Genomic DNA, 24050 nt, shown 5'->3' on the forward strand with positions numbered 1-24050 from the left:
CGTAGAGGGCAGGACCTATGCAACAAAACTTGCTCCAATTCCGTTTTCATCGTGGAAGTAATACGCTGAATGGAGGATCATACTTTGATGTCCAACTTACGTACAACATAAAAAAGCTCAAGAATACTGTGATCATAGCAGTAGCTCGTGCTCGGCAGTGATATCATGAATAGTGCTCATATGCCGGATTTAGTGCAAAATGAGCTACCACACACCCATTTATTATGCCAGATCTGGCATCGCCTCTATACTAACTAAAATAGTGCGGAATGACCGGATATGCCTGTGTTTGACAGGAATTGCCTGCGAAAAACTGAACTTATGATAGTGCAAAATAACTGAAATTTAGGTACTGAAAAAATTATCCCTCGTCTGTAAGCACGGTGACCATAGATATAAAAGACTAGATGGGACATTGGCAGTGTTTTAGTGCGTGCGACTGGCCGCCATGTTTGTGAGGGCGCGGTATCTGCGGCGCTGTGTAAACACTACGGGAGGAGGGGGGTATTTGAGACTGATTTTGTGGTATTTTTCGGCCGAAAAATGCTAATATTTTTTGCTCACGGCATTCTTTGGAATGTGTAGATTGTGGAACAAGTGCTGAAATATGCTTATCTATTGTAATTTGGCTACGTTAGCCTTAGACATGTTGCACTGTTGACGCTGATGAAGAATAGGCGGCACCAAGGCGGCACCAAAGGTAGATTTGCTTGGCATGCCTGTTTTAGATTTAATTCAGTTCCCATGTTTTTTTTTGTGCACACCACAATCCTTTAATTATTCTTGCATGGATAGAGCATCAGTCATATGATTTTTCACAAAGAAAGCTTACCTAGATAGGTACCAGAACATTGGCAGCGGAAAGCAGGCTCATTACCTACACTTGCTTTGCCTGCTCACTTTCTACTGTTGCCTTCAATGGACAATATTTATGAAGTAAGAAGGTTTTATGATTATAGGTTTTAAATAAGTACTTTACTTAATGTCATCAGTATTAAATAGTAGTTCAGTGCCAAACGAAAAATCCATGCACTATGCCAGATGCCTCGGGGGCTCTTATCCGCTCTGGGTTCAGAGTGCAGTGGCATACCACGCTCACCCTCAACCAGAGCTGATAGATAGTGAAAATGCCAGACGTCGTGATATCTGCACCAGTGAACTGTGTCGCACATTTGATCCCAATAATGAACAGCACGGGGGTGACGTAAAAATGTGCGTTAGTTGGAGCACCTAAACTCAGATTGTCATTACCTAATTAGTTTTCACATTGTAAAGCTTAAACTACACTTCATGCTCTTTTGGCTCACCTGTTATCAGTATCAGTAAATAGGGTATTAGTAAATCTGGCGTTACCATCAATGCTAAGTGCTAACAAGTAAATATGAAGTCCAAGGAAGATAAAAATCATAATCTTACTTGACCAAACCTTACCTACTAACCTAACTAACCTACAACCTACAAACCTCAACCTACATACAACCTCCATACCTACAACCTACCCAGCTACAACCTACCAACCTTATATGTGCCGACGGTGGCACCGGATTTATGGATACCCTTATTTGTTAGGTACTTCACTCCACTTCTCATTTTATTTGAAGCTCATTTAAATTCTTGTATTTAAGTCTGTGTAAACTATTATTTTAAAAACCTGATGCTTTTCCATGACTGTAATCTCACTGTTTGCTATGTGTATTTTGTAGTGTGTACTGTGTGCAAATCCAGTATCCTACACTTGTATGCTACAGGCCTTGTTTTGATCTGACTAACTGTTAATATGTTTCAGCTTTAAAGACTAGTATCTTTTGAAATTGAAATTTGCCTCTCAGTCTCTCAAGATGCCAAATAGATGTGCAGGATTTGATTGCTGACAAACCAGGGATGAGGCTCAAGAGTCAAGAGATCACCCTGCATTGGCAAGTAAAAGCTACAGACTCTTGATTTTTTATATTGTTACAGGTTATCTGTCACCGAGAGCGATTGCTGTAGTTCAATTTATTGCATCAAAATTGGCAGAATATGACTTCATTGATCACTCTGACGTCATTTCCGCCCGACCTATGGTAGCTACACAATTTTTATTTCTATAAAATGTTTCAGATTGATGCAGCCGAAGGTACTGCAAGTTTCGTATTGACACGTCTAGTGGTTTAGAAATATTGCAATAAATATATATTTTATTTTTTCACTAGATGGCATATTTTGCGCTATAACTGTGCGATTTGATAGATGCGTTTGAGGGGGCATTAGTTTGGGTGTGGGAACTTATGATTTTTATTTGTCTTATTTTGTCGGAGTTGGATATTTGTTTAAACGGCATGTTATGCTGGTGCTGGTTGCGGGTTGTTAGAGCCTTTCTCATGGTTTGCCTTTATTGAACTCAAACCCACCCTACCCTACCCTAACCTACCCATACCCTACCTTACTAATAACCTACACATACTTACCCTTCTCATACTCGATTAAAGTAACGTACCAAATTTGAGCGCAATCGGCCCAGCCGTTCTTGAGATATAAAAGCGGCCAACTGCACGTGCGCACGCGCGAACTGAGACTCCAGATGACTTGTGCCAGCCACCCTTTGTCCCCAACAGTGTACAAAATTTGAACGAAATCGGCCCAGCCGTTCTTGAGATGTATAAGCGGACCAGTCACGTGCGCACGTGCAATCGATCCACCCTACCTGTCACACATGACCATGCATCGCTGCAGGTTAGTGCCCCCTCCACCCACAGTCCAAGTTTCAGCGCAATCGGCCCAGTTGTAGCTGAGTTATTCCCAGTACAATAATGTGCTGTTTAATGGTAGGCGCTTATTTCAAGTATTTTGGTTTCCGCTGGGCGGGCGGTGCATTGCAGCCCATGCTTTGATAGCTATTGTGAAAAGTGGAATGACCTGACGGCCATAAGCCATCGATAGGATTTTGTCGAAAAATACCTGTAACGTTATCAAAACACGGTCGCATGCTTGAGTCATTTTCACAAAAATTTATCGACTTTTCGATAATATTTTGGGTGAATATTGGTAAGAAAAGAATGCTCTTTCCGAATATGTAGGTTTCATAACGATTGATCATCGTTTTCAATGCGTTTTGGTGTTGTAAAGGACATCGCGCTCCGTGCAAATCAAATTTTCAAATTAATTTTTCATTATTAAAGAAGTGGTACGGATCGTCACTTTTTATTTGCTTTCCTATTATTACACGTACATTTTTCTGCAAAATGATACAACACCGATTTCATTCCGTCAAGCCGTTTTCCAGCGGCATCGGTTTTCTTCCCACAATGCACGAAATCGGTCATTTTTTCGCAACTGGGGGTGCTGTCTTGCACGTGACGCGTGCTATACTATGAAACCACATCAGTACGATAGGTCCATCTCTCCTCTATCCAGTGGTGGCAACCCCACCTCGCTACGGCAATTTGTCGCCGAGTTTTGGGCCCGGGAAGTGGGCGCCGCAGGCCGGTTTTCGCCCGATCTTCGATTTGACCGTTTCCCGTGTTAACCCTATGGCGCACGCGAGCGCGTGCTGACGGCGCACCCCTGGGCCAATCCGTCCCAAATTTTAATACAGAGGTGACATCAACCCACCGATTCGGCATGCCAAATTTCACGCCGATACGCGGCGCCTTTCAGGCGCAATAAGACACATAAGGCATGACACACGTACAGACATCTTATAAATCATAATATAGATTATATAAATGTAAATATTTTATTGCAGAAAACAGGAGAGAGGCTCTGTAGAGCCCCACCCTCCAGTCATGCGTGGGTAAAGGCCCATCAGTCACTAAAACCAGAATAAGTGCAAAAAATTATTACCAAATGCCCGGAGACTGCTTTACCATTGCCAACATGTGTGTGTGTGTGTGCGTGTGTGTGTGCGTGTGCGTGTGTGTCAACAATGTGTTAACAACAAATACAACACTTGTGCCTGGCGTATGTTAACACTAAACACTATTAGCCATATTTTATTGATACTAATCGAACCTTCCAGGTGGCTGGAACAACCCCAGTGCCGCACAGTTCTGCGGGATATTCCGGCACCTGCTCCACCGCTGCGGCGTCCGGCCCGGCAGCACAGGGAAAGTGGCAGCCCTCGACCCGACCAGCATCCTGGCAGTCGGTCACACGACCAGCGGACGGGGAGCCAGCCTTACTACCTCGGCCTCCACCACCTCAGACAACGGTGCCACGGCACTCCACATCATCACGGAGCACGACTTCCAGCCTGGGCTGTCGTCTGGTGGGCAACATCGCCACCTACATCGCAGGGTTCGTGGTGAAGAAGGCGCTCGACTCTGTCAGCTGTAGCACCTGTCAGGAGGCCCTGGTGAGCGACATCCAGCCGGACGACATGACACAGCTTTACCACCTCTTCATCATCTCTGCCAGATGAGCTAAGGTGGGGACGGGTTACATGCCTGGGATCTGACTGAGACCCGCTCATACCCTGCCAAAGTGTTGGTGATTTCAGCGGTCAGCTGTCTCTAGCCAGTGTCAGTGAGTCGCGGCCAGCTGCCGCTGGAGTGGGTATCTACCGTCGATAGCTGCTGTGTGGCGGATAGCGTGGATTTGGATGGACACTTCATATTAATGAACAGATCAATGTCTGGCCGATAAAAGACGTATTTTGTCGATGATTGCTTAGTGACTGAGTGGGTCCACTGGCGACCAATGCAGTGGGCGCTGGGTTAACGCCTCGCCTCTTGTGACCGTGTCGATATGTAGCACTGTTAATTGCCGATTCGTTGCCGGCCGTCTCTGCTCCGTGGCTGGCTGATCCGGCACAAACTGGTGTTCGTGGCTGAAGGCGCGGCTACAGTTACACTAGCTCGCCACGTGCCTGTGCGACTATCGTCGGTGCTGTCTGCAAGGGCGATGTCGGTGCCTGTAGGGGGCGCGGATTGATTCAAAGTGAGGAATGGGTCATCGGAGCTCGGGTCAGGTCATGTTCGGCTAAAATAAGCGGATTTTGCGATTTGCCGCATCCGGGTGAATTTCCTTGCCTTCTAGTGCATGTTTATGCATTTTACATGCGTTTTTTTTAGTGTTGATGTCTAGATAACGTGCATTTGCCTCGAGGTCAAGGCTGCGCTTCATATGGGCAGTTTTCGGAGCATGTTGCTCATTTTATTCGTAATCCTTAATTATGTTTGCGGATTTGTGCCCGCAAATCATTTTTTAAAGTAAGATTGACACGGGATTCGAGATCGGCGCCCATAAATACACTTCACATGACCCGCCATGTGTCAAGGCCATCCGAGGTCATCTAAGGTCGCTGACCTTGTATGACCTTATGTGACCCGGTTCGCTAGATTTCGAGATGAGGTTGATTGGGAATGATGTAACCCATTTCGCCGACAGTTCACGCGTTTTGGTCGATTTTATAGCGAAAGATCTCAAACTCCAGTGACTTTACTGGTTCGATTTCCAGTGTTTGACCTGACCTCCGAGTTCACCTGTTGACCTAGTACCCTGAAATTTGGTATCACTGGTTTACTCACATCGCGGACAGCATACCTATTTTTTCCGTTCTTGCTCCGTCGAGGGGCGAACGGCTGGAGTTCACTCCGTTCACCCTGGCTTCCCCTACTCGTAAGACGCTGACAAACTACGAACGGGTGAGAGCTAAAATTGCACTTATTGTCGATCACTGTCCATTGCATACTGCATACATAGATATAAAGTATGGTAGCCATAATGGGAAACGAATTTAATCTTAAATTAGCATGCCAATTGCATCTACCTTCGGTGCCGCATATCCTTTATCAGCGTCTTCAGGGCTATATGTCTAGGGCTGATGTAATTACATTACAAAAAATACACATGTTTCTGCCCTTGTTTCACAATCTACTCATTCCAAAGAATGCCATAGGTAAAAAAGATAAACACTTTTCGGTCGAAAAATACCACAAAATCTGTCCCAAACACCCCCCTCCTCCCAAAGTGTTCGCACAGCGCCGCAGATTCTCGCCCTCACCAATATGGCGGCCGCTGCTACGTATTCGCGAGTCGCTCCCGACATGGGGGTGCCCTATCTAGTCTTTATATCTATGACGGTGACTAGAACCCCGCGTTCGATGTCTCCCGGACGGCGAAGATTCTACGCCGTCTGGCCAATCACGTTCCACAACCGCAGCCGAGCCCCCGCTGACCTTGGATGGGATTGGCCGGACGACGTAGAATCTTCGTCGTCCGAGAGACATCGAACGCGGGGTAAATATCTGTAAGAATCCTGCATGGGACAACAGTAACACTGATCATCATCAGGGACATCATCAGGGACAACAGACAACACTGATCGATCGCCACCCTTACAGCCATACAGAACTATTAGACTGCAAGGGCGGCGCCACCGTGGGGCAGGGCATACCTATTTAAACAAATTTTTTACTGCGTCCCAAAATTGAGCAGAGGGCACGTGCTACCACTAAGGGCACAGGGCAAGGAACAGAGAAGGGCAATGAGAAGGGAAGAAAGAAGGGCACGGCAGGTTACAGGGCATGACACAGGACATTTTAGAGGAAAGGGTACAGGTCAGGGAACCGGACAGGGCACAGGGCAGGGAGGCAGTGGGTCAAATCAGCAGGGGCTACGTCCCAAGGCGCGGCCGCGGGGGCTGCGTCCCAGAATGGGACGCAGTAAGGGCCTTAAAATATGCCCTGCCGAGGGGGCAGTGGCCCGGTCTCTGACCAGTCCGAATTTCATAAGCTGATGAAGTAGGTATGTAGGTACCTAAGAGTAAGGTCTTATTTGTGTACGGTCGAACGTGGCCAGCATTCAGCGTTCTTTTAAAGAAGCTATATTACTTTTTACCTAGCTCTATTGTGAATAACCATTGCAAATAGCAACTTTTTTAAAAAACATTCTTGAGTAATTTTTTGGAGGGGACGTCCCCCCAGATCCCTCGACTGGGAGGGACGCGTCCCCCCCCCCCCCCACCCATAGGCGGCGGAACGGGGAGGGCACCGGGGCACCGTGCCCCCCTTTGATTTTGGCATTTTAACATTAGCCCTATGGGCGTTGCATGGAAAGAATGGGACCAAAAGTCAGCAGTGTCCCCCGTTAACCCGCGCCCCACTGGGGGGGGGCTATTTATAGCCCCCCCTCCCGTTTTTCTGCAATAACTTCCAAACCGCTTGACGTATCGACGCCAAACTTTCAGTACCTTCGGCTGCATCAATTTGACACCTTGTGTCAAAATTTGAACTTCGTAGCTACCATAGGTCGGCCGGAAATGACGTCAGAGTGACGTCATGTTCGGCCGATTTCGACGCAAAACATTGAACCACGGCAATCGCTCCCAAGAGCTCAGTTTTTAAGCTAGATCCAATTTCTTTGCATGAGAGGGCTCAGAATAGACTGCGCTATCAAATTGCTATCTCGGATTTTCGAAATTTGGAAAATTTCGAAAATTTTGTATAATAAAACTCAAAATTTATATTTTTACATTTTTTTTCAAACATTTTTTGACTTTTCGAAAAAACCGGAATATATGTGATAGAACGCATTACTATGACTAACTCTAGCAAGTTTTAGCTAAATATCTTCAAAAATGGCCAAGTTATACGCATTATTGCAAAAAATTAACAATTATCAATTTTTCAAATCAATTTTTCAGCACGAATTTGACATCGTACGCCAATATAAATAGCACCATCGTGTTCCTGAGCTCAAAACTGCATCCAATAGACACCTTTTTTGTTGAAAAATTTTAACTTCAAAATTTGACCTTTTTTGACCTGAAAGTGACCTGAACTAAGCTAAATTTGACTCAAAATGACCTCGAATGACACAGACGACATCAAATTCGAAATGTTTGGCCTAAATGGACCATAAAACATATGTCACGTGACCGACGGATGATATAATATTTTCGTGACCTGTGATGACCTGACCTTGACCTGAAAATCAAAGTACAGGTTTGGTACCCTCAGAGTATCTAGAGCATCTGCTCACGAGTGTTTGAACCAAAAATGAGCCTGATCTGACTTGTAAGACGGCGGCCAGAGCCCAAAACGTGAAGAAGCCAAAATGCTAATAATTTTTACTTTGACCTGACCTGTGACGTCATCGGTGACCTCGAGGTCAATGAAATTAGGTTTCGTTCGACAGTTTTTCCGGGGCTATCAGACGCCGTTTGAATTTTGACGATCGGCCCAGTAGTTTCGGAGTTAGGAGGGGGGGCTATGAATGCCCCCCCCCCCCAGTAGGGCGTGTTATACGCAGACCCCAGTGGGGCGCGGGTTAATTGAAGGTGTTCCGCCGCTACTGCCCCCACCCGCTTTCGACGCCCATGCTAACTGGTAAACAAAAGTATGTCACACAAAGTAGCCGGCTCCCGCCGGTGGTGTATTTTACAGGACATAACAATGCGCGTGCACTACGAGATGAAATCCAATCACCACAGCCCACTATTTCTACAGCTCTATTTCTACTGTGCCATGTTCTTCAGTTGTACAGCCTGTCATATATCGAATCGGTTCTGACGTTTTATCACTCTAAAAAGCATGACGGTCACAGACCTTCCCGAGTTAAAAGCACAACCTGCCACCTTGAAACAATGTTATGCTAAACATACCACACGAATGATGAGCAACAAAAAACGCGCTCCTACTCACGTATATCTACGAACAAGACGTGTGATTGACCACAGCTGTAGGTATACCTAAAGTACCCGCCACGGGACGTACATGTCGAACAAAGCAACAAATCTCATCATGAGCATTTCTATGCCAACCAAATGAACTGATACACATTTCTATAAAACACATAGGAAACGAATTGCTATTAGGACTGACACGAAAAGATGATTTAGAACCACTAAGCGGTGTACAGCTATACCTATATCCGATTGCTCCTCGAGCACTTTCGATGGACGCCGACCATGGCATACTAGCCGCCCTTTGGAAACACCAGTAAAGGCCATTTTGGGTCAGGGCAAGGATAATGTTGGCAACGACCCTAAGTCGAACCATCCAGCCGCCGAGCATTACCTAGAATCAAACCTCAAATGAAGACGGCACTAAGGACCACGCACCGGATCGATTACGTCAGGAAAACCCAGAGCTCACTCAAGAGTTAAAAGTCGCAACAATACACAATAACAACACACAGAAGCTGGCCTTAGACAGTCAAATATCGATAAAACAACAGAGTGTCGCCTGCCAAAGTCAAGCGAGCGGCACTACTGTCCTCAATGAAACACACCTTTCCTACAGAGTATCTAAAGCGCTATGCCCGAGCACAGAGACACAGGCATAGTCATGTTAGGACAATTTATATTGAAATCGATAATGAGTTATCCACATGTAACCAAGATATGCAAATTACGCCTCTCAGATACGACATTAGGAATGTTGTGCCTGAATTGTCCCAAGTACCTAGCAACAGACGCTGCCATTGATCTGAACGTTTTGAACTTCAGTGTTGTACTGGATTCCTAAGCATGTACCCAAGCATACGACTGAATGAAGCATGAGGTCTGCAGTCCGACATCCACTCCTAGTTAGTTGCCAGGATTCAATATGCGCTACCATGCGGGCTATGGCAACTGGCAAGACGTAGCAGAGTAGGAAAACATAAAGGAAACTATATAGTATCTACAGGTCTCGCGGGTTTTAGAGGTAGGTTTTGCACCTATAAAATTTAGTGTACTTCAGGCTATATCTTCGTCGTCTTAAGCTTTTAAGTGTTGAAGATGCGATCGACTTGTTGGTTCACAAGCCGGGCATGGCTTCATCGTAGATCGATTAGTTTCTGAGATATAGCCGGAAATCTAAAAGTGCAAAACCTACCGCTTAATCTCGCGAGAGCCGTACCTACTGAAAAAAGCAGACCCAACCCTCATCAGAACCTAAGTTGGGCCATAGTTCAAAAGTACCTACTAAGAGAACCACAGTCGGTTCCGACCAATGAACAGCGGGTGGAAGACCCTGTCTGGAAGCGAGTTCAGCCAGGCATCGAACTCGATAGCGAGTTTCAGCGACGATGACACGGTGGAGGAAGACGCCACCAACACACACTGGGCCTTGAGCTGCCTCTCAAAGGGAAAATAGTATCATGCCCGTGCCCCAGGAAAGCTAGAATAGAGGAGAGATCATTGAAAAGGCCAGACAGCGCTTCCAAATCCAGCGTCAACCAAACTATGTAGATGCATCAGTATACCAGGGGCTACCACAGGAGAAAAAATGAGCAAATTGGACGTCTCAGCAGGTGAGTGAATCACGAACATGCACCTGTATAATTACTTAGACTTATGCCAGTAGGTACCTCTCACACAAAAGGAAGCTAACAGCAAGGAGGAGCCTGAGATGACTGGACTGAGCTAGCGATTCAAAGAGCAGGACTGTAACTGTATAAGGAGCCGGAGCAGAATTGCTATGCATACGGACTGCTCCGAGTGCACTAAACCATGCGAAAAGCAATTACCGAGCAATCACCTATTAGCTCTTTAGAGTATACGAGTGGATGTACACACTTACTGCTCGGATAGCCGGTGACACATCATATGTACGTCACACGTGCGCATGTTGTTTGATATAACGAGTATTGCTGTTCCTGGTAATCAAATCGCTATAGCAATCCTAAAACGAGACGAACCAGATGTAACGGCATGGTACGGGTATGAAATACATCATGTGAAGCAATGAACCGCAAGAAAGCGCCAGTTTCCAAAGTGAACTAATTACAGACGGGTGGAATAGCATAAAAAACAACATGGTCTGAGTACACTTAACAAAGCAAACAACAAATACACAACGTAAATAAAACGCAGTGATTTCCCCGCCCACCAGTCACTAGCAAGGCAGGCTAATCACAGAGTTGCAGGTCGATACATCTTAAATGGAGCATGGTAGACAAAGAATGAAACATCAAAATAAGGAAGCACAAGCCGCTTCTAATTTTCCAGGATAAACACGGTAAAAACAAAGCAGCTAATGCTCCAGCGGTTGGCGACAGTACAAACGGCCGATTGTTCATATTTGCTCACCTTCTTCCGGTGATCCAGCTACGGAAGACTGAGTTTGATTTTTCGGGTGTATGACGTCATCCTCGGTTGACCAATGCACAACGTCCTGCTCTGCCAGAGTGATGTTCACCTGCTGAGACTCGAGATCGGGCACGGTCACCTGCCTTCGCTCCGTCCGGTACCCTGGTGCGTGGAAAATGAGCGTGTGTTGGCCAGGCACCAGAAGTCGCCAGTAGTCTCCGTCCTTCGCCGTTACTACGTCTTTGGTGATGCCCTCCACAGACACGGTGACGTTCGACAATGCGTTGTTATTAGTGTCTTTCACGAAGCCTGATACCCCAATCAACGCTTGCTCAATGAATGTTAACAACGCATTCTTGTTCTCGTTCCAGAAATGAGGCAGCTCATTAGCCAACGGGAACTTGACGCAGCTTATCTCTAGAGTCAGATCAAAGTCATTCGTGTTGACATAGTTCCAGTCCTGCATACCTCCATTCAGGATGTACCAATGATTGCCGTTGGTGATTCCGTCTGTAAATCCCTCCCCATCAATCCAACCACAGCCTTTTCCTTTGTGCATTGTCAAGTGAGCAAAGCTATAAGCCTTGGCTAGCTTCTTGAAGACGGCGTCATCGGGGCTGGCAGCATACACGCCGGGTGTTCCGGTGCTGTCAGAGTCCCAGGGATAGTTGGCTACCACCGAACCGCCGTGGAAGTTAGCGGAAAGCACAAACGGGTACTGGCGACTCCAGCGCATCACGGCCTCTGTTTCGGGCTCCTGCTCTGCATTTTGAGCGAAAACTCCGAGGCGATCAGGGAAGTTGCGGTTGAGATCGATGCCATGTGCGTTCATCCGTCCGAATTGTGAGAAGGGCCCATTCTCTGTCGAGTTTTCATACCCATCAGGATTCATTGAAGGCATAATATGAACACGTACCTTGTTCACAATGTCCCTCGTTTGATTACTGGTGGCATACGTTTCGCAAAGATAGCGGGCCAGCAGCAACAGCATCTCGCGTCCCACCGTTTCATCGCCGTGCATATTGGCCACGTACTTGAATTCTGGCTCACCCGGCTCGTGCCGTCCAGGATTGTCGGAGACCTCCAGCACCCACAGCTGGCGGTTCTGCACGCTGACGCCGGCAGAGTACAGCCGAGTGATGTCAGGGTAGCGCGTGGCCAGGTCCCTCAGCCACGACTCCATGCTGGCGTAGTCGTGATGCTGCCAGTCCGGCGGCGTGAGAAACTCAGCCGACAGCGTCTGCGCCAGTTCCGGTTCCTTGGTGGGTGGCGAGGCGGTGCTGCTCGACACAGTTGGCGGCGGAGGCGTCGCCGACGGACCGATTTTTGACACAAAGGCGCCTCCGGCTATGGCCGCGGCCACTTGATCAGACGAGCTGTCCGGTGCCGAAGAATCCGAGCGGCGAGGTAAATGGAACACATGTCGTGATGTCTCACCATCCTTCACCGTGATCGAAGCACGCATCGCCTGGAAGCCTACGGCACTGGCAAAGAGCGTATATTCTCCAGGAAGAAGAAGGCGCCAGTATTCGCCTCGCTCGGTGGTCGTCACATTGTGGTCGATGCCCTCTACACCAACAAACGCGCCGTGGATAGGATTGTTATTCTCGTCAAATACGAGGCCCTTGACGCCCATATGGACTGCTTCAATATAATCCAACAGGGCTTTCTTGTTGCTCTTCCATTCTGTGAGAAGTTTGGACTCTGGTGGCATCTTACAACACGACAACTCGACGGTGATTTCCACGCAGTTGCTGAACACGTAGTTGAAGTCCTGCATTCCACCCGGCACGTCGTACCACATGGCGCCATTTGTAATCCCACCAGCAAACCTCTCATTCATGTGACAAAAGTCCTCTCCACGGTGCATGAACGCATGTCCTTGGGCGTAGATGGCCGCCAGCCGGCGGAACAGCGCCGTATCGGGCCCGTCGCTGGCCACACAGCAGCCTCGCGGGTTCGGCTGTGGCGTGTCATCGTATGGATAGCTGGCCACCACGGAGCCGCCGTGCAGGTTTGCCGACAGCACGAACGGGTTGTTGATGATCCACGTCATGACAGCCAGAGTTTCTGGCTCACGATCGGCCATGATGGTCTCCGGCGTTAGTGGCTTTGTCCGAAACTGGTCTGGAAAATTTCTGTTCAGGTCAACTCCGTTGGCATTTGTCCTCCCAGAACGTTCATCATATCCATTACAATCGCCAGGCTGAGCGAGTTCAAAACCGTCGGGATTCATCGTAGGCATAATATGGATTTCCGTAGTGTTAATCAGCCGCGAAATTCTGTTATCCTTCCCATAATTATAAAGCAAGTGACCAGTGAGGTAGAGCAGAATTTCGTGCCCAACTCCCTCATTTCCATGCATGTTTCCGATATACTTGAACATGGGTTTTTCCAGCTTCCTTTGCTCTTTGTCGGTGCTGATTTTAAGCACCAGGAGTGGCCGTCCTTGCACTGAATCACCAATAGAATACACGCTCAGCAGATGAGGATACTCTGCAGCCAGCTTCGCTAAAGTTGACAGCTTAGCTTCACTTTTGTGATAATGCTGTGTGTTTATTCCAAGAGATTCCAGAGATTTCGGTCTTGGTTGGCTGAACGCCGCCATGTGTACATCCATTCCATGAGCTTTCCAACAGCTCCAGATCCATAGCAATAATGCTAGTTTTAAAGATGACATCTGTGAATTGTGACTGATGACTGTAGTTTTTTAGACAACAACCTGAAAAGAATAACTTGGTTAAAACAGTGTGAAAGCTGTGAACTTTATCAGGGAGAAATTTATCAGCAATAAGGGGGATGAGAGTGGAAAATAGCTGGTCAGATAAGGCCCAAAAAGAGTGAAAAGAGATAGATAGCATAAACTTCTATAAAAGTGTGGCAAAATGTATGATGTGAAACCAGGGCTGCGGAGTCGGAGTCGGCGTCGGAGTCGGAGTCGGTCGGAGTCGACAGTTGTGACCGGAGTCGGAGTCGGAGTCGATTTTAGAAACCCGAGCCGGAGTCGGAGTCGGAGTCACCGAAAATCTGTCGACTCCGCAGCCCTGCTAGGTCTGCGGAGTTGGAGTCGGGACTCGGGAGTTGGAGTCGGTCGGAGTCGACAATGCTGCCCGGAGTCGGAGTCGGAGTCGGAGCTCGTTTTTGAAAGCCGGAGTCGGAGTCGAAGTCGGAGTCGCCGAAAATCCATCGACTCCGCAGCCCTGTGTGAAACGACCATCTTCGCAAATGCTTTCCTCGGTAAAATTGGGAGGAGGAAATTGCTCTGAAAAATTGGTGGTGAGTGCAAAATGATTTTCATTCGGATGTCGTTTCACTCCCAAATCAACAAATTTTGGGACACTGAATTTCAACCACACCCCTGTCGGTGCGCGGGTTAAGCATTCACTAGCATCATACGAAACCACTCCAATTCACAAAGCACAACCATTCCAATTTTTCTATGCAGCTTGGTGGCTTTCTTATCAATAGGCTTAAATTCGGTATATTTAATTGATACCGTAAACCGGGATGAGTTTGTATCACTTTTGACCATTATGGTTCAATACCTATTTTCTATATCACTTGAGATTTCACTTTGGAAACTGTTTCATGATACCAATGGGACAATTGTCTATCTAACTGAGCACAGTAAATGTCTGGAAATTTTTCATAAATATTTCATTTTATTTTAAAGAAGTGATCATTCTCACCTACAGGTCGGGGTAACTTTTATCACTACAGTAAAATCACCTTACATGTGCCATAGGAGCCCTCAGAAGTCAGAAGGGGCTTGTGTGATCAGCTTATATGTTTTAAATAAAATCAAAGGCTTTGCTTGACAAAAATTCACACATTTCACAGCAAAACTATGAATCATTTAAGCATTAAAATAAAGTTGCATGCTCCAGTCCTAAACTCACATTACTGAGCTATAAGCAGCAAGATTAGCCACTTTAACCTCTGACGTCAATGTAAAGTAACAGTCACAGATGTCCTAAGCCAACAGGCTACCTGTCCTCCATCACACTAGTATTCTATGACCATGCATCACACTCTGTCTGCAGGTGGCTGTGGTGTCACTTGCCACACTGCTCGTGCCCCTCCCAGTTGATTGTCTTTTTCACTTCCCTGTGATGCTCCAATTACCACAGATAGAGCAGCTCAATGATCATTCTTCATTTCTCAGTATAGTATCTGAACCTTTGCTTTCTCTTTCTTTATCTGGGTCTTTCTCATCTTTACCATTATTATTGCTGGAGATGCTAGAGAGTTCATACTTCATGGCAATGACAAAAAAACAATCAGTGGCTTGAACATGACCTAAGTGTCTGCTATAATGCTTCATTGCTTTATTTCACCATTGGCATAGAAAATACAGTGCACAGCTGCAAAATGCTCATTTTTTGGCCCGAAACTGATCTATGATCATAGTCACCCCGGTTTACGGTAGGTATCAAAGCAAGATCACCCCATGTGATCAGTGATTCTATGCAAAAAAAAATCCATAAATACCCTTATAAATGTCAGGGTGGTGTTTCACGGTGCTGCACTGCACCGCCCTGCACACAGCATGTATTGGGTCTTCATGGAAACATCAACAAACTCGGACGCCGTCAATGCTGGAGCATCGAGGCAAACTCATCTCAAACATCACACCACTGCAGGCGAAGCACGCTGTATAATTCTGAGTTTTTTTTTTAGACAGGTCCTAGGTGGGTGATGGCATGTGTATACCCTAAGGCAGTGGGGGTGGAATTTTGGTAGGTATTCTCTTAGCAGACGTCACCCTCGCTGCCATATCTGTCTCATGTGCGCCACAATTGTCTTTTCACAGTTAAAATATAACAAAACATAATCCAACCTGACCTAACCTACCTACAACCTACTACCTACAACCTACCAACCTACAACCTACCAACCTACCACCTACAACCTACCAACCTACAACCTAACCTAACTAGATATGGCAGCAAGTCTGCTAAGAGAATACCAGAATTTTTTTCATTTTATGCTCAATGCAATCTCTGCCCTTTTACCAGACCCTCTAGGCCTCTACCTGTCATTATTCCTCGCTTTCAGCTGCTCCGGGGTCCTTATTTTGACCACCTATCCTAAAAAAGATTAACTAAGCATTTTATAACAATTAAGCAAAAAAAAAGCAAGCAAATGTTGCAGGCACTTTTGTTTGAAAGAGACGGTCTTTGAATGGTTTTGCACAACGTCTTGCCTGTACCAGTCTACCAGTCTGTACCAGTCTTGCCTGTAATTTTTGGCAGATTTCTGTTAAAGGCCTCTACCTGTCATTATTCCTCGCTTTCAGCTGCTCCGGGGTCTTTATTTTGACCACCTATCCTAAAAAAGATTAACTAAGCATTTTATAACAATTAAGCAAAAAAAAAGCAAGCAAATGTTGCAGGCACTTTTGTTTGAAAGAGACGGTCTTTGAATGGTTTTGCACAACGTCTTGCCTGTACCAGTCTACCAGTCTGTACCAGTCTTGCCTGTAATTTTTGGCAGATTTCTGTTAAAAATAGCAGACTGCTAAAAATAGCAGATTTTACCATAGATTCCCCGACTGGTACTGGCGAATCCAGACCTGCGTTTTTGGGGGGCCAAATCATGCCAGGAGCCAAACCTAGGGTACCACCAAATCCTGTTTTGTCATCAGATTTAGGCCACTTATTTTTCATCACAGCCCTGAAAGAGTATTTTTTTAAAAACTAAAAATAAAATATAAAACATACAAATGGTAGCCCACCCGACCCGCGCCTTTATATTACTTTACAAACACTTCAAATTGCTTTGATGACCAGTTAGCCCACTCCGGGTCAGTGCTTGGCGCAGCCTTCGCGGGCCAGGAGGTATCGGTTGGACACCCCTGCCGTTCGGCCCCTCATCAAGCTAGAGCTTTGCGGATAAAACAAGCGCCCCGCCCGTGAGTAACGAGAGAAAGCCGAATTACCCAATTTTAATTTTCTTGGTCATTGGTTGACCTTCCAGTCCAGGTTACAGCAGATTTTAATAGATAATTGGTTAAGCAGATAATTGGTCAATTTGGGTGCGAACTGACCTCCAAATGAAAATTATTTTGCACTCTCATCCCCATTTTCTAGAGCTATTTCCCACTTCAAATTTTACTGGCCTGCAATCTGTCACAATCCCAACACAATCCTATATCTTGCCCCACAGTGTATATATAAATAATCTTGCCCAACAATTGCCCAAGGCTATAGAATCTTGCCTATATCGCCTATCTGTCACAGGGTGTCCAAAAAAAAATTACCTAAGGTAGGATAGCATATTTACGTCTGGACAACGAGTTGCGGGGAAAAGTGCTGATTTTGCCGCAGTTTTAGGAGCCGGTTATTAGGCTGGATTTTTGGGTTACTTTTTCGTTCCGATTCCTGTATTTCATAGTGTTTGGCTCTTGAATATTTTAGTTCTTCCAGAAAAATATTAATTACCATACAAATTTTGTAAAAATGTTTCATTTTTTTATAAGCCGACCGCTAGAGTCCTAAAACAATACATCAGCACTACAATTATTGTAAACAAACAAATGGAGCACCACTTGGCTCCGTTCTGCTCCGTTCCAAGGCATTTTATCTGGTGGTTTTCGAACTCTAGTATGTCGTTTTGTTGGAAGTTTTCAATCCCTTGTGACTGAATTATATCATATTAAAGAAGCATGTTGACTGAAAACGATCCCAAGTTGAAGTTGAAGTATACAGGAGACTGAAGAGTCCTGAGTCCTGAGTAATATCAGGTTGAAGCTGGGAAATGTTGGTTGATAAACGCAAGTTGATCTGGCTCACTTATCAGCAAGAAAAAAAGTAAAATTAAAAGAGCTTATTGGCCGAAAACAAGCTATAATAGTTATTGCAGGAGATCAATACTGAAGAGCACGCGCACGCGCAGTATCAAGCTAGTAAATGTTGGCTGATGAACGCGTATTAGATGTATTGGTATGAATATTGAAATATAACTTACAGCAGCAAGATCAATGAGTGCTAACTATCAAGTGAAAAATTCTAGAATGAACGAACCCAGGCAGCTTTACTTTGCTATGCAGATGGTAATGTGCATTAGGTACTCAGTGTCTGGCAAATGAAACATGCGATCATTCTATTGCTACTGGAGAAGAAAGCTTGGATCACTAAATCAGCTTAATGTTTAATTTGATGTTCATCATTACTTTGCATTTCTTGAAAAAAGGATTTAAGTAAAATTGTCAATGTGAAAATCCATGCAACGATGTGATCATGTCATGTGTTCATAGTCATTCGTGATGGTGATTATTGGTCTAATATACACAAGCAAAGCTGTCAGCATTTCTTTCTGTGGATGGCCAGAAGGGACTCAGAACTTAGAAGTATTAGGTTTTCACAGGGCTGGGATAAAAAGTACTGAGGGACTGAGGGTAATCTTCCAGAAAGGAACTTTATTTTGACTTGGTATGAGATGTAGGCACAATTTAGGTAGGTGCTCAGTAGTTTAGTAGTTATGTAGGTATAGTTGGGTTAGCTAAGATTAGGTCATGCTAGTTTTTTTTTTTAATTTGCCAAGTGTCCATAAAAAATGTGACCTGATCAATTCATACCGGACTAACCTGACCTAACCTCAATCATCACACTTATTTGCAACTTACCCAAGACCTGCATAGCATTAGCACCCAGTTACAGGTACTAGGTACTCAGTACTCACCCTAACTCAATCTTACCTGCTAACCTTCAACTTGACAACAGTTAGCTCACCTTGCCAAACCACATCCAGGGTAACAGCAGCCAAATGAGGAACTGGCTCATTGGGTGGCTGGTGCGAGTCTGTGCATTTTAAGTGTTTCTTCTCTGAAGCTGCTCTGCACTGCTGTATGCCATGTTTGACGCTCAGAAAAATGTGGGAAATGTAACTAAGCTAGTTTAGTGCTTTGTTCCTGCTCGAGACATCATTAAGTACAAATCCTGCGGGGTACAGCTATGAGATGAGCTAGGTGAGTAAATTATTTGAATATGCTGTTTGACTGTAGTAAATATACAAACAATCACAGGGTCACAGTTAGGTATATTCAATTTCCGCATAAACATTCAACAAAACGCCCATGCCTCACTCCGAGCACACAACAAATAACTTTAGCCTTTGCAGGCACAAAAATACTTTGATTTACGGGATGGGTATACAATATATCCTCTGTCCTTGGGGATCTTGCTGCAAAGTTTGAGTTGAAGTAAGATGACTGAACTTCAGGACAAGGTATGATTAACTTTTTCTTCTTAGCCACTGCTTATGTACGAGAAAGACTAAATGCTTGGTTAATCAACGCCTTGAAAATATAATGATCCATCTTCAATTCGACATGAAGCCACAGAGAAATTAGTCCCACTTCTCTCTCCTCTTGGAATACACAAACCAAAATATTTAATAACTTCTTCTTAGTGTGAGTGGAGGGACATGGACAAGAGCAATTATCATAGCTTCCCTTCAAGTTAACCTCTGGCAGTTGGCACTGATCACACGGACACCTCTGATTGATCCAAGATAAAATTGAAATGTGTAAAACTGTCTAGTCAATCATGGAAGGAACGGATGAACTTGAGGTGAATATGATATTTTGCGATATACATCAACGTTGCCTTGGAACTTTTTTGCAGGTTCGCTTCATATTTTGTAACAAACGCGCAAAAACTGCAATAAAACAGCACTATATGCTTCTGGACAAAATACAATGACAGTAAAAAATAAGCCCTGATGGTATTCATTCTCGGCCAAAATCCAATCACAAAATATTTTGTAGTAAGAACTAAATTTCGGCTAAAAACCGTGCACGTTTAAAAAAAGAATCATTCCAATGACGGTCCATTATTGCGGTCCTGAAATCGCCACTATTTCCGGCCTCTCCAACGCAACTCGTTGTCCAGAGGTAAATATGCGGTAGGATAAACATAGGGCCTTGCCTTGGGATAAACATCCGACGCTATAGCTCAGTTGGGCGCCACTTTTCCATCCTTGAATAACTGCCAAATCGCTACCAACTAACAGCGGAAAGGAATTTGTAAAGGAACTTCACTATCGAAGGCTGGAACTTACAAGAGGGGTGTTCACGTGCACCGCACACTGCTGCGTGCGGTGTGTGCAGTGTGTGCAGCAGGCGTTGGGGTAGGGGATGGGTAGGCGGCTCTGACATCACGGCTGCGTGCGGTGGACGGTCCGCTGTGGCCAGTCCCGACCGCCGACCGGCCACAGCGGTCAGCGATTGCTGTGTGCGGTGACGGAAGGCTGTCGTAGGGACGCAGTGGGCGGAGCTTGGAGGCTGTGTGCGGTCCGACCGCACACAGGGCCCGTGAACAGCGGCACAGCCCTCAGCAATCAATGATTTCAATTACCAATCCTAGTGCATGGGGGGGGCGAATTTATATTGTCGCCCCTGTCGAGTTTCGAATGGGGGGAGCCGGGGGGGGGGGGGCTTTAGCCCCTGCCGGCCCTGCCGCCTCCTGGATCCGCCAGTGCTTGCTTGCGTGCTGATGCGTTTTGCAGACTCACAACTCACAAAACATTATTGCCTGAACTCTGTTCGCCACCCGTTTATTTATCAGTAGGCTGCGAGCAGGCACGTATCCAGGATTTCGCTCAGGGGGGAGGGGGGCGACAGCCGAGAAGGGCCCGGAGGTCAGCCAAAAGGGGCCCCACAGCGACTGCCTATCCTGGCGTGTAAAAATTCGAGAATGTCGAAAAACAGCAAATTTACGATAGAATTTGGCATTGTAAATGAAAATGCATTGTCTTGCGTTTCTCGACCTTGATAACATGTTTGCAGTTAGCTTCCGTTGAAGTTCGTTTTTGGCTTTTGCAGTTCACTTCCGTTGAAGTTCGTTAACCCGCGCCCGGCCGGGGGGGGGGGCTGTTTGAGCACCTCCTCCTTGCGGTTTTGCGTGGGTATAAAAAAGAGGGATGAATCTTATCTACAGATATGAAAATTTTACACCCAGGTCGCTCAAGGTCAGGTCACCAGACCACGTCAAGTGACCTCACCTCAGAAAAGGTTAGAATGCTCTCCATAGCAACACCGACTGAACGATCGGCTTGAAACTTTTAGCGATTGATAAGAATCGAAAGGTGCCTCTTTTAGGCAAACGTCATCCTAGGCACCCTCAATCACCTGGTTACATAAAAAATGACAACCTAAATCGGAAATTTGTACCCGTGACCCCTCCTTATGTCTATGGGGCATCTCAGGTCACGAAACGTCTCCACAGCTTTTGACAATAGCATTTGTTAGAGACACGCTAGAGCGTTGAAAACACCTTAGATGTGTTCAGGCCTTATCGACGATACGGTTTGACGGATGTGCAACATGACCTTTCAGGTCAGGACACCTTGAATTTAGTTCAAATTTTCTAAATGACCTGATAAGGTCAAATTATATGTAGTTCATTCGACGCGTCTCGACGAGAGTAACACGATGCTGACAAAAGAAATGTCGTGCCTTTTCCTAAGTCGAAAATTGTTAAAGAAAAAAAGAGTTTCATAAAAACGACTATTTTAAAAGTTTTTTCTCTCAAGAGGCTAAACCGTTAACCCGAGCACCGACGGGGGGGCTGTTATCCGCCCCCCCCTTGAGGTTATCGTGAATAGCGGGAAAACCGCGGCGCGTAGCGCCGCGAAATTTGGCATGACTATTTTCTCATTAATTTTACACATGGTGTGCAAGTTTGAACCTCCTAACTTTTAAGGTCAGATCACCAGGTTACTTCGAATGACCCAACCTCAAATCACTTTTTTGCAACTTTGTCACGTCGTGTCAGAGCTACAGTAGATAACGGAGTATGATTCGATGCGGATTGACGAGAGGATCACGATGGTGCCCTTAGTTTGTTCCTAGCTTGGCTAATTCGAAAGTTATTCGAGAAAAACTCTTCATATCTAGCGCCGCCATTTTGACTTTTTTACCCCTGTGACGTCATCTTTGACCTGATCTGGAAATGACCTAATTAAAAATTGTAGACCTTGTCCGTGCGTACCCCATGCCGTTTACCGCTTGTCGCTATCTTGCTTCGTTCTTGAGATCTCAGGGGGCGGGCGGTCATCCGCCCCCCCCCCCCGTCGGTTCTAAGTTGGCGCGGACCCCCGTCGGTGCGCGGGTTAATCGCAGGTCAATTCTGAGAACAGTTAACGGAAAGAACGTTAAAAGAACTATTGAATGCGTTTTTTTTTTTGTGGCGCTGCAGCTCTGTTTGTACCCGGGTTATGCGCCGGAGTTGTCAAACAATGTTGAAATAGGCAAAATGTGACCTTTGCTGACTTATGGTGACCTGACCTTTGACCTGACCTAGAAAATGACCGAGTTACTTTCGGCATGATTTTTTACGCTCTTCCGAATGCCACGTACGCTTACGTGTCGCTACGTGGCCCAGGAGCCGAGTTAGAGAGAGAGGGTGTTCAAACGCCTCCCCCACCGCCTGTCCCAAACGCCATCCGTGGCGCAACTATGGAGCTCATTTTGTTCGGAGAACTGTAAACAGGAGCAGCCCCATGAGGTCAGTCGAAAGGGTCCCATCGTCGGCTGTTGCCTGTTCCTCGGGCCCCATGGCCTGGGCAGGGCCTTCTCAGCGGGCCCTTCCGTTTCTGGGGCCCGGCCAGGACAAGCTGTTTCTGAGACTGGGCACGGAAGTGTATATCTGGGCTCGCTTTCTTGATACGTTGTCGAGGCCGAGGGACCAATACTTAAGCTCAAAAGCCTGCTTCAAGGCTTTCTGAGCGGGCCCTTCCGCTTTTGTAGACCTCCCGGGCCCCCGGTTGTCATTGGCTTGGCCCGGTCCGCTTGTGGGGCCCGGCTAGGGACCCATATGAGCACCGGCAAGACCCTATGGGCCCTTTTTGGACCCGGAAGTCTGGGCAAGATCTTCTCAGCGGGCCCTTCCACATCTCGGGCACAGACAGGCCCTGTGACTGGGCACGGAAGAGGATTTTTTCGGATCCGCTAACCATAACTTCTCCGGGGCCAATTAGCTCAAAAGCGATACCTTTGGGCCCGATAAGGGACCCGTTTGGAGTCCGGCAGGGCCATAGGGGCCCTTCCTCAAGCTCGAAGGCTCGAGCATATCCTTCTGAACGGGTCTTTCCGCTTTTGGGGCCCTGCCGGGCTCCAAATTGCCCTCGCTCTGCCCAAAAGTGGGCCGAAGGGCCCAGTTACGGACCTGTTTGTGGCCCGGCAGGGCCCCAGGGGCCCATCCGCGAACCAAAAAATTCGAACAAATCCTTCTGAACATGCCCTTCCGCTTTTTGGCCCAGCCGACCCCAAATTGTTCCTGACTAGGCCCCAAAGCGGGCCCTTCGGGCCCGCTTTCTTGCTGCCTAGCGGGCCCTGCCGGGCCCGCTTTTGGGGCCCGGCAGGGCCCAGGGGGGGGGGGCGACCGCCCCCGTCGCCCCCCCCCCCTTGGATACGTCCCTGGCTGCGAGCATGCTGCTACTTCTTGGCTCCTCATGTAGGTAACGGAAGCTGGCACAGATTCAGCACAGATTCAGCACAGCACAGATTCGGTAGGGGAAAAAGGGGAAAAAAGGATCCGGTAGGGGGAAACCTTTATGACCCGTTTTCCCCTAGAAATGACGTCACCTATGTGCCGATTTTGAACGAAATCGGGAGGGACCCCTTATTGACCCAAAATTTTGATTTTCCCGTAAAAACTTTCCTATGGGAGAAAAGTGAAATTTTACTGCACAGCTGTGTCTGGGTAAACGAGATTTCAGATTTCAGATTTATTTGGCGAAAGATCCACATTATCACACATGGTTTTTCACAATCGCACGTCAGCAATTCAAACGTTAAAAACAGGAAGAGGTCGGCCAAAGTGGCCACACGGATGCACGTGACGATGTTTTAAACACTCCTTATACTAAAAATATGCTGCTTTAGCTGGTGTTTGAAGGACACACCTGGCTCGGTAACTGGGAGCTGGTTGAAAGCTTGTACAGCCCCATAGCACAGCCTGCGTCGTCCCGCTTCCGTTCGGATGCGTGGGAGAGCAAGTTCAGAGGCGCGTCGCGTATTATGAGCGTGTCTCTGTCTCGCCGTCTGACC

At 46.5% G+C, this 24050-nt stretch overlaps 2 protein-coding genes across 4 annotated transcripts; one reads left to right on the top strand and one right to left on the bottom strand.

Annotated features, from left to right (window-relative positions):
* The first annotated feature begins 428 nt into the window (after positions 1 to 428).
* On the top strand, positions 429 to 5243 carry LOC122377787. Of its 3 annotated transcripts, none has more exons than XM_043358205.1 (3): positions 429 to 481; positions 1787 to 1920; positions 3998 to 5243. In XM_043358205.1, exons 2-3 carry the CDS (start codon positions 1882 to 1884, stop codon positions 4397 to 4399), a joined length of 441 nt encoding a protein of 146 aa, XP_043214140.1. In that variant the 5' UTR covers positions 429 to 481; positions 1787 to 1881; the 3' UTR covers positions 4400 to 5243. The 3 variants fall into 3 exon arrangements, 2 of the variants coding, with proteins under 2 accessions (XP_043214140.1, XP_043214139.1); XR_006255921.1 differs by lacking the exon at positions 429 to 481 and adding an exon at positions 493 to 700; XM_043358204.1 differs by lacking the exon at positions 429 to 481 and having other exon boundaries at positions 1556 to 1920.
* A 3081-nt stretch (positions 5244 to 8324) lies between these two features.
* LOC122377783 (carboxypeptidase D-like) lies at positions 8325 to 13737 on the bottom strand. The gene has a single exon (XM_043358200.1). The coding sequence runs from the start codon at positions 13674 to 13676 to the stop codon at positions 10983 to 10985; it is 2694 nt and encodes an 897-aa protein (XP_043214135.1). The 5' UTR covers positions 13677 to 13737; the 3' UTR covers positions 8325 to 10982.
* Between the last annotated feature and the right edge of the window lie 10313 nt (positions 13738 to 24050).

This window comes from Amphibalanus amphitrite, unplaced genomic scaffold (genome assembly GCF_019059575.1).
Source record: "Amphibalanus amphitrite isolate SeventyFive unplaced genomic scaffold, NRLGWU_Aamphi_draft 000050F_arrow, whole genome shotgun sequence".
NCBI lineage: Eukaryota > Metazoa > Arthropoda > Thecostraca > Balanomorpha > Balanidae > Amphibalanus > Amphibalanus amphitrite.